Source organism: Battus philenor, unplaced genomic scaffold, assembly GCF_028537555.1.
Source record: "Battus philenor isolate CCGP_79_NKW_IND1 unplaced genomic scaffold, ilBatPhil1.0.hap1 SCAF_10, whole genome shotgun sequence".
In the NCBI taxonomy this organism is placed as follows: domain Eukaryota; kingdom Metazoa; phylum Arthropoda; class Insecta; order Lepidoptera; family Papilionidae; genus Battus; species Battus philenor.
In genome coordinates this window covers 15,437,205-15,453,458 of record NW_027181662.1, presented here as the reverse complement: position 1 = coordinate 15,453,458, position 16,254 = coordinate 15,437,205, and the positions used below count along the sequence as shown (strand labels likewise).

General features: G+C 38.0%; 1 protein-coding gene across 1 annotated transcript in view; it reads left to right on the top strand.

The window, feature by feature from the left end:
- The first annotated feature begins 11,651 nt into the window (after positions 1-11,651).
- The window catches only part of Dad (Daughters against dpp), a 47,616-nt gene continuing 43,013 nt past the window's right edge, over positions 11,652-16,254 (top strand). Inside the window, exon 1 of the mRNA XM_068767404.1 lies at positions 11,652-11,956. Within this exon, the coding sequence (XP_068623505.1) occupies positions 11,686-11,956 (271 nt within the window). The 5' untranslated portion in view covers positions 11,652-11,685. The remainder of the gene's footprint in view (positions 11,957-16,254) is intronic.

Here is a 16,254-nt window from a genome sequence, read left to right as displayed (position 1 = left end):
GTCCGCGGGGCGGGAGGGGTTGTGGCGCGGGACAGCGGTGCCGGGGGGCGGCCGCGGGGGGCGACGCCGCGGCGCGCTCCGAGCGGCGCCCAGGCGCCACAGCGCCCGCGCCAAGCCCGTATAAATAGCGGGTAATGATAATTATGACTGAATTGTTTCGTTTGTCTTGTTTTTCGTGTGTCTCTGCGTTAGTGAGACTGAATTAGGCATCGGATTAATGTTCATCACATCTTTACGTTAGTCCCTGCAAATTATTTATCTTCGTTTCCATAACTTGATTTAGTTTCGAAAAACAAATTTCAAATGTCGCGAAACAAAATTGCCTTTACACTGACAGGTAACACAACTTTACGATCTACTAGGGACTAATAATAATTATTGTCTACTTCTAAATATAGGTCTTTAAAAAAATATACCATTAAAATTGATACCTATTAATAGTCTGCGTAAAGACCAATAGGATACATAGCAGTAAGATTAAGTATGAATTGACTAAGAGCTACAAATTTATATTTTATAACTTAAGTTTTCTATTATTAATAACTTACTTTTCAAACCTTAATAAACTAAAACAATTAATTTAAATAAATAGTGTTCATTCTATCTACGACCTATGTTAATGTTACTAGCGTCTAGTTACTGCATTGAAACTTACTGCATCTCCCGCGAGATAGACAGACACTACTGGACATAAGCTACCCATATCTTTTCAAAAGGACCAATTGAAAGAGGTCTGCTCCCAGCATCTTCTGATGATTTTAACAAGGTCTGTCCACCTAACGAGTGATCGTTATTGCTGATCCGTTCCCTCCACACATGAACCTTAAGGCTCCGAAGGGAATCTGTTCTACGCGCTATATGTCCTGACCACAACCCCTTCAATCAAATCCGCTGGAGTATGTCGATTACTTTCGTTAGCGACTTATACAAATGGTAAACTATGTGTTAAATATTTTTCACAGTTCATACATTATCCCAAGAAATCGTACAGAGGTTAATAGTTCTGTTATAAACTTAAAGTTTAATTATAATAGTTTAAGAATATACGGAGTAAACAAATGTGTTCGACATGGTCATAGAGGATCTTGGTCTATTCTACTATATTCCTTTTCATTGTTCGGACTTGAGAAATTACGTGTTCTACACCGAACTTATTCCTATTACAAAAACTTTTAAACATGTAGTATTAATAGTAAAAGTTACAGCTCTATGGAAACAAATGTACCTAAAGAATACACAACTAAGATGAACATGTACCACAACCTAGTCAAGGAAATAACCAGGATTAAATTCATAGTGAGTGAAATAATGGATGTATGCGCGAGATGAGTCTAAAGTGGCAGCGGGCGGTGCACATGGCTCGTGCAACCGATCGCTGTTGGGGTCGAATGTTTCTCAAGTGGCAACAACGAGCCAGTAAACGTGGCGTGGGCAGGCTTCCCACTAGATGGAACAATCACATAATTAAGGTCGAGTAGACCTATGCCTTGCAGTGGGCGTCCATCGGCTGAAAAGAAGAAAGAGCGAGATATGTAGCGTCGAATTCTCTCTATAACCCACTGAAGAATTTATGGCAGACAAGTGCGAATATCAGAGCACCAATTCTGTCGTTTAAAATTTGATTAGATATGGAAGGGAGTTTGGTTGGTGAAGTTGGTACAAATGGGTCCTTTATAAACCTTCTAACGCGGGACCTTTGTACCGAGCACCATGACTGAACTCTACAATGAGACGGACCCACTACGGTGAAGCAATGAAATGTAAACGTATCTAATAAAATTTATATTATTTGGCAATACATTGATTGTTTTTAAATAAACCGTGTTTTGTTTAGCGGAAAATTTTCTCTTTATACCCAGCCGTCACGGAAGAGGTATAGTTATTTAGGATTTACATTCAATAAAACCATGTTTGTGGTAGTGTAAAGTTATTGAAAGAAGCATTTTTACCTCCTCAATTACCACTGGCATTCGATTTTCTTTAATTATACGAAATTACTTTGTTTTTCCGTTCTCCCAAGGTTCGTTATAGTGAAAGATGTATGTTACATAGTTCCACGAGTTATGTATTTACATTAAAAGACTACTGAACGAAGGGTTACCTAAATTATGTTTTCTTTTCTTAGTTTACATAGCAACAAAAAACTAACGTATCATCATCAAGTCAACTGATAGAAACTCACTACAAGACAGGCCTCCCCCACCATGATCGGTTTTGTCTTGTCCGCATCTAGCGTAACGTATGCTTTTCGTTATTTGCACCAGCAATAATTCTGACTGACGTCCATTCGTATTTAGCAAGCGGAAGTAATTTACCATCCGAGCACGTTGTCAAGGAAGATGAGAGTCAAGAGTGACCGAAGAAGGTGTATTTACGTATGTATAAAGTATATACAATTATCACGACTCTTACGCAACGGCAGCGACCGCGTCACTGATGGCTTCCGAATTTAAATCGGCGTTCGAATTTCGAACGCCCAAGTATGATTTGAAATTAAGGTATTGTAGCCGTAGTAGCCAGTGATACGGGGCGAGAACTCTACACATGCATCCGGTGCATGCACGGTCAAGTGCATATGCAGCCCTAACGTTTGAAAAGGTTAATATAGATTCACTACATGACTTAATTGCAAACATAACCGTTGGTAAAGTCAGGCTAGTTGATCCATTTTCAACTACCGTTCCGTCAGCAAATTGTTCAGCGTTAAATATTTTAACAAGTTCTACGAGTTGCCGATAGAAATGTCTCTTTTTTAATGGCGGATTACGTATTTTTTCTTAACCTCCTCAATATAGGTATCAAATGAAAGGGCTACACTAGAAAAACACGATGATTATGTCAAAATTTAAAATTCAAGATGGACGCCGTTCCATATGGCGGACTAAATGCATATTTTTCCACAACCACTACAATATGGGTATCAAAAAACCGTTTAACTTAAAAGTTTTTTAAATGTATTTATTCCAATTCACATTAAAAATTGTACACAGACATGTGACAAGTGAAGTAATTGTCTCTCAGTTCACCAACATTGTTGCTATACAGGATGATTGGTTGTAGGTGTAAAAGCTTTAAAAAGGTGAATATATAATTCATTTGATAGCAAACAGCCGTAAAGATTTTAGATCTATTTTGAATCACCTCTATAAAGTGATTGCTCTGAAATATGTTACTTTAATTTATTTTTTCTATTTGAATGCAACAGCTGAATTACATCTAGCAGTACTAAGGCTGCAGAGACAAATAGTGAATAATTTTAATTCGGATTTTGAACACTATTTTTCTTACTATATTTAATTTTATTGAAAAAAAACTTTTACTTACTAATCCGAAAAATCTTTTTTGAATTTGCTACCAATATTTTCAAAAATTACATTATACATTATTTCTGAAACCAATGATTATTGCATAGTGTGTACAAAACAATAATTGAAAGTAAATTAGCTATATATTCACCGCTTCAAAGCTTTTACACCTAGAATTAATCACCCCGTATATATCTACAGCTGATAGTTTTCTATATAAATAAAATAAAAAATGCTGAGATCGAGGATCTCCGCATTTTAGTGTTAGAAGTTTCATATATTAAATCGCACCCTGAAGATGCATTTTGCACATTAAACCTAAAAATGCTACAATAAGCAATTTAATAATATTGCAATATTATGTTACGATTAAAACATATGTCATAAGATCACTTGCCAAATCCAACTCGGGAACAGCGTTCGGGAAGCTCCGAAATGTCTTCTCATCAAAAATCTAGCAATGTCTGAAAACAAAGTTCTTTGAGTAGTGATGATCCAAGATCCACCTAGAGAGCAATAGAGATGACTATACTGTGAACTTCGATGTGGAATCAGAAATGTGGAGTCCTGCAGAACCAAAGTCCTCGTACCTCGAAGAATTGCTAGTCTGAATTGGAAGTGGGCGGAGTACAATGCTCGTGCATCTATCTGACAGCAGTCGGGGCTGAAAGACATCGAGCATATACACCAGGTGAACAGCACTAGATGGACCGACGGCATAGTTAAGGTTGAAGGAGGTAACTAGATGCGGGCAGCGCACGACCGGTCATCATGGCGAACCTTGAGGCTTTAAAACAATGCCTTGCATACAATGTTTGTCGGCTGATGGGATAGTGGTAATTACCAAGTGTTATAATTACTTCATTCCCCTACAATTAAAACTAATAAAATACTTATTACAAATAAATATAATTAATTGTATTGTTAACATTTAAGATGACATGACAAATGTATATTCACACAATATTGTTATTAATTAAGTAAATAACTTTATCAATCAGCGGCAATATGGCGCGGGTATTGAAATGGCATCACAGATAATATAATTTATGACCACAGACAACTTTTTACGGCATTGTTTTTTTGTGTTCGAGTAAGAGCGCGGGGCGAGCGCTTTGTTCGCGGGGCGAGCGCGTACGGGACGCGGAGTTGTACGACCACTCGCCGCCATTCATAGTTCCGGAGGCGGCCGCATAAATACGCGCGCTGACCGCGTTTCCCGCCATTACTGACACAATCGCCGATCATGTCGGACGTCGCCATATTGACAAATAAACCAATACCGCGTACGTTCTCTTTAAAGATTGTTAAATAATAAAAATATTGAAGGACAATTTAAACTTTGTGATAATTATTGTGTGATCGCTTATTTGGATGCGCGGGAAGTGCGGATGGGTATGTTGCTGACATTAATAATGGCTTTCAGTGTTGCAGTATTGTAATCAACATCATTTTTAAATAAAAAAAATTATATAATTTTATATATTATGTATTTAATCACCGTATTACAAGTCATCATTTTTAGTGATAATATCATTCTATAAATATTACACGGTTAAAAGAAAGATCGATTCAAACTTGATTTTAAATATATACACATTTCGGTCTTAACTGGAATAAATTTATTGAGAAATATAACTTTTTTAATTAACACGTTTTGTTAGTTATATTGACAGATAGGGCTATTGTTGGAATAGTGGCAAAATGAGGCCATGGCGTGAAGAAATAAAAACAATTCAATTGTAGTAATCCCTACAAAACACAAATAAATCTACTGCACTGTCCTTGTTGGCACAGATGATATGTTTTCTTTACAGTCGCTGCGCATAAAGTAAGTTAGATCTTTATGTCAAGCTAGTTTAAGGTGGTTTTACTCAAAATTGACGATTTCTACTATCTCCTAATGGAAACTATTATGCACATAGATTCAATAATAAAGGTGACTCTAGCACAGAAGGTATCATAAATAATTTATATAATTATCTATAAATAGAAATTTTCGGCAAATATGTTGTCAAGCATAAAACTCAAGGCCGGTACGTCTAACTTTGCTAATTATTTTTTTTTATATATTCATTAAGATAGGAGAAAAGTTTTAATGGAGATAATTTTTTTTCATACAAAACAACCAATAAAGAGACTCTTTGGCTAAAGGCATTATAAGAAAAATGTAATTCCTAATTACTACTAAAGTCCTGTTGTCGGTAAATAAAGTAATCAATATTAAATACGTTTCATTTATTTTTTCCATTGGACTGTGACAGAACACAGTACTGAACAGGTTTGTGCATTAAGGACATGCATGTCGACCTGGAACTACCAGTTCCAGCGCTTCTCAAAAGGAGTATCGATTCATTATTTTGATTTTTCCGCTCTACACACAAATTTATTGAAGGTGCCTGAATCTAAAATACATTCACACCCGGTACATTCAAACGTCGCAAAGTCCTGTCACCACGACACTTACTCGAGTTTGACGACGCAGTGCTATTAGGAAAAGCCATATACTTTACAGCGACTTCCTCTCCATTCTATAACCAACTGGTTTTGCTTGGAAACTATTTCGAATCATAATTACAAGGGACGCCAACCCCCATCTTATTAGACAGAAACGTTGCTGGAGGTTCTTCCGACACTTCTTCCCTCAGCGCTAACGTTTTCTGAGATTCCGATTTCCGATTCCGCCCAAATCGAGATCTCCTTTTGGGTATCCAGGGCATAGTCACTCTATGGAATGTCCGACTAAAAACGTCCGCGATCTAAGAACTTTGTGGCCTACCAATTAGATGAAATAGTATGTAGCAGTTCGAGGAAATACTCCTTCGGAAGCCCTCGAGCTTTGCCAATTCAAAAGAGGTCTTAGGATAGGCGGTTTCTACATTCTGCCACCTAGAGCCTGCGGAAGCAGCAAATGTCAAATGGGCAGCAGTGAAAGTTCAGACAAAAAAAACTAAGTTTGTCGAAGCAGTCAGTGCTTAGTATAAAAAAATATTCATTATACTTTATTCACAATACTCCAAATAATTTAATATCTTAGTCTTCAATCATTAGTAGCATGCTTTCAACATTTAAATAGAAACCCAAATAAAGTTCTACATTAAAATAGTTTGTAATAACCGCCATCTACCGGCGAACATATAAACCAGCTCACAATAAGGACGTAGTTACGGAGATTGGATTCAGAAGTTTGTTGGTTTTAAACCGCAGCGTTTACGATGACATAAAAAACTAATAAACTTAATGTATCTATGACAATCGCCTGATGCGCCGCCCGGAATTATTCAGGCAATGGATAGTAAAAAACGAGCTGTATAAAAATAAAATCTGTAACTTTTTGACATCGTAGAATAGTGTCATAAAAGATCGAAAGATGGCGCTGTTATAAACTGTACGTTAGACATTACAGTTTTCTACTGGCAACATTGACCTACACGCAATATTCCTTGCACTAGAAACACAAAATATACGTTATTTGACTTATTATATATATTAATTCAACACTTTTGCTTCGTGTTGACATTACTTCTTTTATACAAAAGGCACACAGCGCCTCTAGATACGAAATTGCACCTTTTTGTACCTCTATGGCTTGCTCTTGGTTCTGTGTTCTTCATATCGTTTTCTTTCGCTCCGCTTATTATTTTATTTCAGCAGAGATCTATAGTTTTTTTTTCTGTAAATTAGATTGCAGTAAAATGTACCACAGGCACGCGTGTTTTTTTTTAAACTTACAAACAATTGTTTTAAAATGTTGAACAAGAATATAAACTTTTTTGGTTAAATTATGTATCTTAAAAAAACAGTTTTAACGGTAGTTTATATGTCTAGCGGTGAACGTATCCGCGGTATAGAATTGAACGCAAGCCAATAGAACGCGGTGCACAACTTTTGCGAATCTGTAAACTTTAGATGCAACAGATGCTTGCGGTGAAGTCGAAATGAAAGAATAAAAAATCTATGCGAAGATTATTTTTATTTTTCGTCAAATAAGATTCATTGCGTAGAACATAAAACATTTTTGGCACTTAACATTGTGCAGTGTTGTTTAATTAAAATTATATAGGTGTTTACAATAAATTTAAAACGGATACTTTGGTTTAAAAAAATAGATTGTTTTATTGACTAAATAAAATTATTTGAATATCTCAGTGACATTTGATTTTTACAAATCGCAAGTGTGAGGGCGGTTAGTTTAAATCTCTTGAGTACGTACGGCGTACCTTAAAAGAAAGCTTTCTTTAGACCTCCGAGAGGAACCATGGTTAAGCCTAGTCTTGTATTTTGAGAGGATTATCGACATAGATCATCATCATCCATGTCCACTGCTGGAATATAGGCCTCCACAAAGATCATAGCGCATCCAGCGTCTACCGATGATCTTAAAAAGGTCGTGTATTAGGGCAAAGTTTACTCTCTCAAGAGTTAGTTTAGCGAATATACTTTGCGATGGGGTGGCCAAATGATCGAATATCAAAGGGAAGAGGTGTTACTGAAATGTTTAGAGGCTGCCGGGACCGGCTGTTGCGCCTTAAACGTGCGCTAGGGTGGCCAAACGATCTGATATTCGAGGGGAAAGTTTAATTGAAATATTTAGAGTGTGATGTGCTGTAGGGTGGCCAAACGATCGGATAATACTAGGGAAAGTCTCATTAATTTTTGTCGGCCGCGCGCGTGGCGGGTGTCCACGCGGCGGCTCGTCGCGGGATGCGGCGAGATTCGGGCGCTATCGCACAGAGTCATTTATTGGCTTGCTGCAATGTCGCCGAACGGCCGCCCGGTGCCATAGACTAAGGGCAGTGTAGACACGCCGACTTGCATTTGAGACCTGCGACGTCACTTTTTATAAGGACAATTAAAAATCCAATAATATTGGAGACTGGAAATTGTAATTTTTAACAATATTATCAGAAATAAAATGTAGATGCAGTGGCAATATTGATCTATAGTGCAAACCTATGCCTTTCAACTATAGGTGAGGTATTAAAAAAATTGACAAAACACATATCCATACTATTGGAAGATATTATTTCAACAGTTATGTGAACACGGTTTTCATATTTACTTCACGTCGCACGTAGGAAGTGCTCGAAAGAATGCTGCCGAAAACAAGGAGCAAAATTTCGCTGTCGAATAAAGTGATACTACATCACACTACAGCTGTAATCAGACCGCGTCGTTCAGACTCCAGGGCGTACAGAACAAGGTAGGGCCATGAGCACCCCGCGATACGTACTCAAAGAAGACCTGCACGTCGACCTGGAACTGGCAACAACAGCCTAGTTCTTAAACCGGACATCAGTTTATTACTTCGACTTTGACGCTCAGAAATACAAATTCATTGTATTGTTGATGCAGTTACCATACAATCAAATCCGGTACAGACAAACTCCGCACCGTTCTGAAGCCTAGACAATTGCTGAGTTTCCGAACGATGCGACATCTATAAGATAAGCCACGTACACTGCACACCGTCGACGGCGCCATTCGATAAAAGTTCTTGTTGAAAACCAGGCTGATTGTACATCACAGGGGACGCCAATCTCCAATTATACTAGGTAGAGAGGAGAAGGAGTGCCTTTCGACACTTTTTCTCCCAGCGCTAACGCTATACGAAGTTAATTGATATTTGTTAGGCAATAATAACCAATCAAGGCGAAGTTCCCTCTCAGGCGGCCTTGTGTCGGAATTCTAAATGGATATTACCGACGCGTCACAGCCCGATCAAGTTCCGGTCCAAATAGGACGTAGCGGCCCAGAGGCTCCAAAGGAACTCCCGAGTTTCGCTAACTTAAAAAAAGGTTTTAGGTTAAGTACTCTTACGCAGTGTCGCCTCAAACCCGCGGATTCTGTAAATGCCATTACCCTGTAGGTAATCAACGAGAAAAATCATTGATATTGGTTATTAACCACAAGTAGTCGCTTATATTATTGTCTGCAAAGATTTGGTACTGTCGGAAGTTATTAGTCTATCGCAGTACAACACAAGAAAGTAAAACCTATTTCAAAATAAATACTTTTTAATTTCATGTTTTGAAAATAAGCAAGGATTACGTACAAATATATATAGCGAGACTGTAGTAATAATGTGACCATATTTTTATATTGCTTTGCAGTATACGGATAAAGTGAAATCTTTGACAGCTTTTAAAAGATGTTCTAATTTACTCTCCGAAAGACTTTTTACTTTTTTATTTTATTGTACAGCGATACACATGTAACTTTTAACAGTACGAAGTCTATTCAGGCAGTTAGTTCATAAAAAACGTGAAATAAGGTATTAATGTCTCTGAGAGACAATCTTAGAGTGTGTATAATTGTGGCGTGTTGTTGTCGCGTCTGGCGTCGGGCGTGTGACGGGTGGCGCCGCACGCACACAGGCGCGCGCACCTGACGCCGCCGGTGGCGCCAGCCGGCCCCGCCCCCCGCGCAGCGCACTTCACCCCCGCAAAAGTGCTGCCATCTCTAAACGTATTATCATGTATTTTGGGAAATATTTTACATACACTTTCATAAATTTTATGTACACGTTTATAAAACTTTATAATTAGGAACCCATTGATAAATATTTTTAAATTTTTCTTTACTTAGCGGAATCGGTTTTAATTTTAATGAAATTTATTGTTTTGATTAAAATATATGTTGATAATTTTGAAAAAGTTAAATAAATGTTTTAATAATACACAAATAGGTTATAATAATTGATAAGTACCCGTTTTAAAGAGGTTAGCGTGTGGTAAAATTTTTCGGCAAATTTATGGTTTCGCATAACTAATGTTTGGTATTCAACGGCGCGCTAATAGAAACCTGTAAATTATTATTTTACACCGACCGCCTCCGCCCGCGCGGGTAAATTCTAATAAAATGCTGAATTAATTTGATCGCTCACGAATTCTAGTCGCGTATTGTTGGCAAACGAACTCATAAGCGGACAAAGGTTATCACACACGCGCTGCAGCATACGCGCCGCCCGCCATGCGCGGGATCTTTTTTAAATTATTACAATAATACGAGGGGTCGGGCGAGATGCATACGATCCACAACGCGGGTACAACCTGAATACATTTTTTTTAAAAGAAAAACTTAAGTTTGCACAAAATATCCTGCCCTAAAAGGATTCCTAATCATCGTATCGTCTTGGACTTGCTCGCTAAGTTTTGCAACAGAGATGTGGTACAGGCATAAAAACAATGAGTGTTATTCTGCCGTCATAAGAAAGGCCGTAACTAACACCATACTGTAAGCTATATTTATAAAATAGCTTGTGGGAATATGAAAAACTTTCTTGTCACTACGGCAAACTTAATAGTTATAGCCGCTTGTGTCACACCTGTCGACCTTAATGGCATACGTCCTATGCTGTATTTGCCTGTCCATGGTCTTTACTCCAGAATCTTAAAGTATTGCACGGTATTTCAACTTGACAGTTCGCTGATTCGATTATTCTGCTTACTTATGATGTAATCGTATGAAGTAAAGTTATGGATAATTACTATTTGCTAGTCGTCAGAATTAAATTTATTCAGAGTAACTTTTGGGATGGGTTGATACATCAATTATTTGAAGTTTTGCAAGGCGTCACACTCTTAAGCCACAGTATTAGTGCTAGGCTATAAAAAAGGATTGTCTGTCTGGGGTATGCTTAGTCCGCGCTACCCCTACATTGCAGACAGCGCTTTGTTCCGTATCCGGTACAATTAGCGGCTTGTGAAAACATCAATTGTGATTTACGAGTCGTTTATGTATTGACATTGTTAACTTTGCGATCATTTGTAGCGATCGCTTGCGAAGAGGCTATATACATTACTAACATATGCTGATCTAAAATGAGTGACGATTTTGGAAAAAAAGAAATTAATATACAGATACAGTGCTAGGATATCGTTGATTTTTAATAAAGAGTAGAGTTTCTCGTCAAGTTCTTGTCGATGGAATTAATTTGGCTGGAGTCTATTTATATATACATATTCAAAAGTTATACCAATGTTTTGACTTTTCGAAAGTGTTCAATGAAGTCTATTCGAAAGAATAAATTGATGGCTGCGTAGAAGACTACCGCAATAGCTATATAGCGGTTATTTATGAGTAATATAGTATTCGGCAACTATGAACACAAATGTGTGCCGAATATGACATTACACGGAAACAACCGCTGCAATATTGTTTTATATAGCCATAGAAATATTTGTTTCATTATAAGCGCGCGATTTTTATAAATTACGAAAAAAAAAAATGTGCGGCGGCGCGGCGGGGTAATCGGGGCGCGCGAGCGTCGCTCGGCGGCGGCGAGCGGTGGAGCGGCGGCGGGCGGCAGTCGAGTGCTCGCGCGCGGCCGGTGATGACGTGCCGGCGAGCGCGCCCGTGAGGCCGGCGGCGGCATGTGATGTTCCGGAGGCGCGCGCTGCGGCGGCGGCTGGCTGCGGCCGGCGCGCCGTCCGTGCCCGAGGAGCAGGTGCGCGGGCTGGCGCGCGCGCTGGACGCGGGCCCGGGCGCCGGTGCGACGGCCTGCGTGGCGGCGGCCGCGCTGCGGCTGCCCGCCGCCCGCGCCTTCCGCTTCCCCGACGTTCGCGACCTGGCCGAGCTGCGCCGCCTGCCACTCTGCCCCGACCCACGCTGCTGCAACCCCTACCACCTCAGCCGACTCTGCGAGCCCGGTACGTGCCCCTCCGCGCAACAGGTGCTCTCAACGTCTCCTCTCGTGCTCGCGCGAGCGACTGCCAAGGTTCTTGAGAGGCGACCTCGTGTCAAATGTGTGCATTTACAAATCGAATTTCAATTTGAGTGTGCAAAGTGCCTCGCTAAAGGAGAGACGACGCAGACTGTGACAAGTATCCTATATCCGATGACCGTTTGAGCTGAAAGGCTCCCGAATGTCGACCACGAGCCGGTGGACGCGGTGTGACGCCCCCGCTAACCCAACTGTACAGTCATGATCGCGGGGAACTGCTGCAGACCTGTGCTTTGCAGTGGGCGTCTATCGAATGATGTGATGTCGGTACCGCGCAAACTTTGTCGGAACCAAAGTGAAGCGGCTAAATTATTTCATTGGCATCTTAGTTATTTGATCACTGAATGATTTACTTCGATTTACATTGAACATAATAGTGTTGCCATAGCCTAATAAATATCAAAACCGAAATCGAAAATAAATATTTAAAAAAAAACTCGTTATCACGTATTCGCTTTATCTCGCGGGTAATTAAGCGCGGGCTCCGCAAGTACTTTTCCGCGGCGCCTGCGTCCGTGTCGACGGAAACTTGTCATACGCTCTATGTCTGCTCCTTCGGGAGTTTTGTAAACAATGCATACCAACGGAACGGTCTATTCAAAACACTTTATAAGGCATTAATTCTATTATACTTTGAAGAAGTGAAATTAAAAATAGCTTTCTTAACTAACATAACCAACAGGCAATTATGTATTATATTACTATATACTTATAAATTTAAATTTCTTAAATGTTCCGTGTGAAAAATATAACAATGATTTTAAGTGATAATAAAGCTTAGGAATCAATTGCTTTTTAGTATTAAATATATCGTGAAAGGGACAATCAAAAAACAACAGAGTTTTTTGTGTTCTCTTGTCAGAGGCGTGCTAGGAACTCTCGTATCTCTAAGATGAAGGATGATTTTAGTTTCTAGGCTCTCTTTTGGCGTTCTATTGACGTACGCATGTTATTATAAGAGATATTGAATACTGGGGAAATTTTTGTGTAGGAATTGCACATAACATTGCTGTATCTGGAGCAGGGTATTTATTCGTAAGTTTTGTGCCTCGAATTAATATAATGGCGCGGAGTCCATCCCCGGCGTAGGCGCGGTGTTGTAAACATTGGCGCCGTGTCTCTATTAATAGAGGCTGACATCAGCCGGTCGTTTTAGTTCGTCGGCGCTAGAAGCTGCCGGCGCGAGGGTCACCCGGCGATAACCGCCAAGGTCAGCCCGCTGGCGCCACCGCCCGCCCTCCGCGCGCCTTTGCACGACCTTACTCCACGCACTCCTCCACTTCCTGAACCAGCATTTATCGTCAGCAAACCCTCAACTTGACATACAACCTCTCGTTTAATCACCTCGCTCGAAGCTCCTTTATAGTTCATTTGTGCAATATATGCTTTTTTGCCAATAAATTTTCAAATAATATCTCTTCAAATTCCTGTGTACTAAAATTTTGAGTTATTTACATTTGTGCAGGTGATCACAAAAAAAAAATTAAATCTTGAAAACTTATAGTTTAAGGATTTCATAATTAGGAAGCTCTATTAGATTCCTATGGTTTTCTTCCCGCGTTCAAATAACAGTTTAATTGATTTAATTTGGGGATATAATTAATTTAATTTAAAAAATATGAATACCCAACACTTTTGACAATCATATAGAAGCGTGTGCAATAATTTTTTAATGAATCTCGTTTATAGCGAGATATTTTAAAAAGTTCTTTAGTTAATATTTAAAAGCAAGTTCAGCTTAGCGACGTAACAAAAAAAAATCTATCAAGTTCAATTGAAATAACACTCTGTGTTCTGTTTAAAATAAAAATATCAGTAACGATTACAAAATATTTTTTAATTCAATTTGTTTGTTTAAATCTAATAAAAAGACAATGTGTATAAATGATTAGAAAAAACTATTTCTTTTTTTATTTATTTTTTTTGTTTTACTGTGGATGTCGATTGCATTTGCTTCTACATGATTCGAGTGTTAACTTGCGGTCAAGTGTTAGTTGAATAGGCTCGCACAGTAGTTCCTCCCACGGAGGCCGGCTAATGAGGGTTCAAGAGGCGAGCGCCCATCGCCCACGGCCGCTCAGCTGCATGTAGGTGTCGACAATGCCTGTTAGCATATTAATTAAGAAGAAAGTCAGGGGAGACAACCTCGTCACGTGGGACGCCGCGGCTCGGTTGTACGCTTTTGGGACAACACGGCATGCGTACCGCATTCCTGTCCCTAACGTGATTCTAGAGAATTCGATGCGTATTCCATTTATATGTTCAAAAATAATTATTTACTTCATACTCCAAATTTAATATTTTTAATCTGTCAATAGAAAAACTATTTTTACTTTTATCTGTTGCATAGAAAACAAGGATGAGATGTAAAAAAAATAATGCTGTAACGCCATGTTTCAATATAAAAATATTATGGCGTATATAGGCGCCATGTTTTTTTACATTTAGAGCTTAATAAGATTACATTCAGTTCCGCAATAATCAAATCATACAACTTGTAAATAAGAAACAGAATTTTTTAATTTCACAAATATCCAGTACACTAGACCAATTTATTCCCAAAAGTGGGTTTTTTCATTAGTTTTTGTTTGATGAAATATACTATGTGATAATTCAGATATATAACATTATCTACAAACAAATTACTAATTTAATGGTTTAGAAACTAACCTTTTTATTTACATCGAGTACCTTTCATATTTTACTTGCCATTCTTCATGCTTCAATTGTATGTTACGTTGTTTAAATGACGTCATAGGCGTCAATATTTGTCGAAGTGTAATATTAAAATAATCACTTAATCATTAAATAAGAGCAGTGGTTTATATTATAAAATCTTGCGTAATACTAATGTGTAAAACTGTCAAATAGTACAAAAAATATATTTATTTCGCACAGATTAAATATCACTTTTCGCGGGCATTTCGCTTACTTTTTTTTTAAATGTAATTGACAAAGGCGTTCAGTTTAATCGTCAATGGCGTCAACAATTCGGAGGCGTCCTTCAATATTTTTAATTCAACATAAAAATTCAAATAACTTTACAATCTCCGCAGTCGTAAAAAGATCGTAAATTTAATAATCGACATGTTTATATATTGTGGACGTGGCTCATTTGCGTCTTTTTAGGGTTTTGTGTAGTTCTCGTCGGGTGCTTTTAATGTTTGAAATATTTCTTTATTTTATATTTCATTACTTGTTACTTTAATCATAAAATCAAATATATTATTGTTTTTAAACCAATATTTACGCATGTTTTAGGGATTTTGACAGTTTTCAGTTATTTGAGATCGCTGAAAATAAACTATATGTATGCATTTATTTACCATCACAAACTATATAATGTATTAATATTTGGTTGTTTATTTGCACAGGCGAATATAATAATATAAATATTAAACCATTTTTGTTTCACACTAGTATGAAATATATCAGAATATATACAACTCATCGAAAGACCTAATTAATTGAATTTTTATCACGACATTCTTAGATGCTTTACTATTTTTAGTGCTATTAAATACATTCATTTTTTCTATGCTCCCAATCGCTAGAGTATGTAACTCTTTTCCTAATGTCGAAAATTTCGTATTGCTTTCTACAATCATTAAGTATCCTGATGACCCATTACTAGCAACCACTGCTTGCGACATTATACACATGTTTTAAATTATTAAAACAGTAAGTACGGATGCGTGGGATGTCGTTCTTGATGATCGTATATAAACTGGTTCAAATATTGAACCCTGTGGTACTCCGAATGGCATGCGTATGGGAGAATATCTGTTTACCTTCATGGTGAATCTTTTACCTAAAAGATTCACCATGAAGGTTTTATATTATGTATATGTGGCTGTATGGTATAACGATTGTGGTTATTCAGTTAAAACCTCAATGTTACCAAGCGAAAATTGGATCTATGCATTAATATTTTGTTGGGTATCGATATAAAACAAGCACATTTAGTTAATTATTTAATGTGAAGAAATCAAGTTACACTTGTTAATGTCCGTTGATGGTAGTTGCTAAAAGATTGTCTTTTGTTCGAAGCCGGTGAAAGACGCCGTTCGTTCCGATACACGCACTCAAGAACAATAATAAAAAGTGTTACGTTCGGATACAATATCGAACATATTTTATTAATGTTTTTATTTTTATTTTTTGTGTATATTATTTCAAAGTTACTTAAATACTGCGAGCAATAACTGAGGTATTTCAATGTCG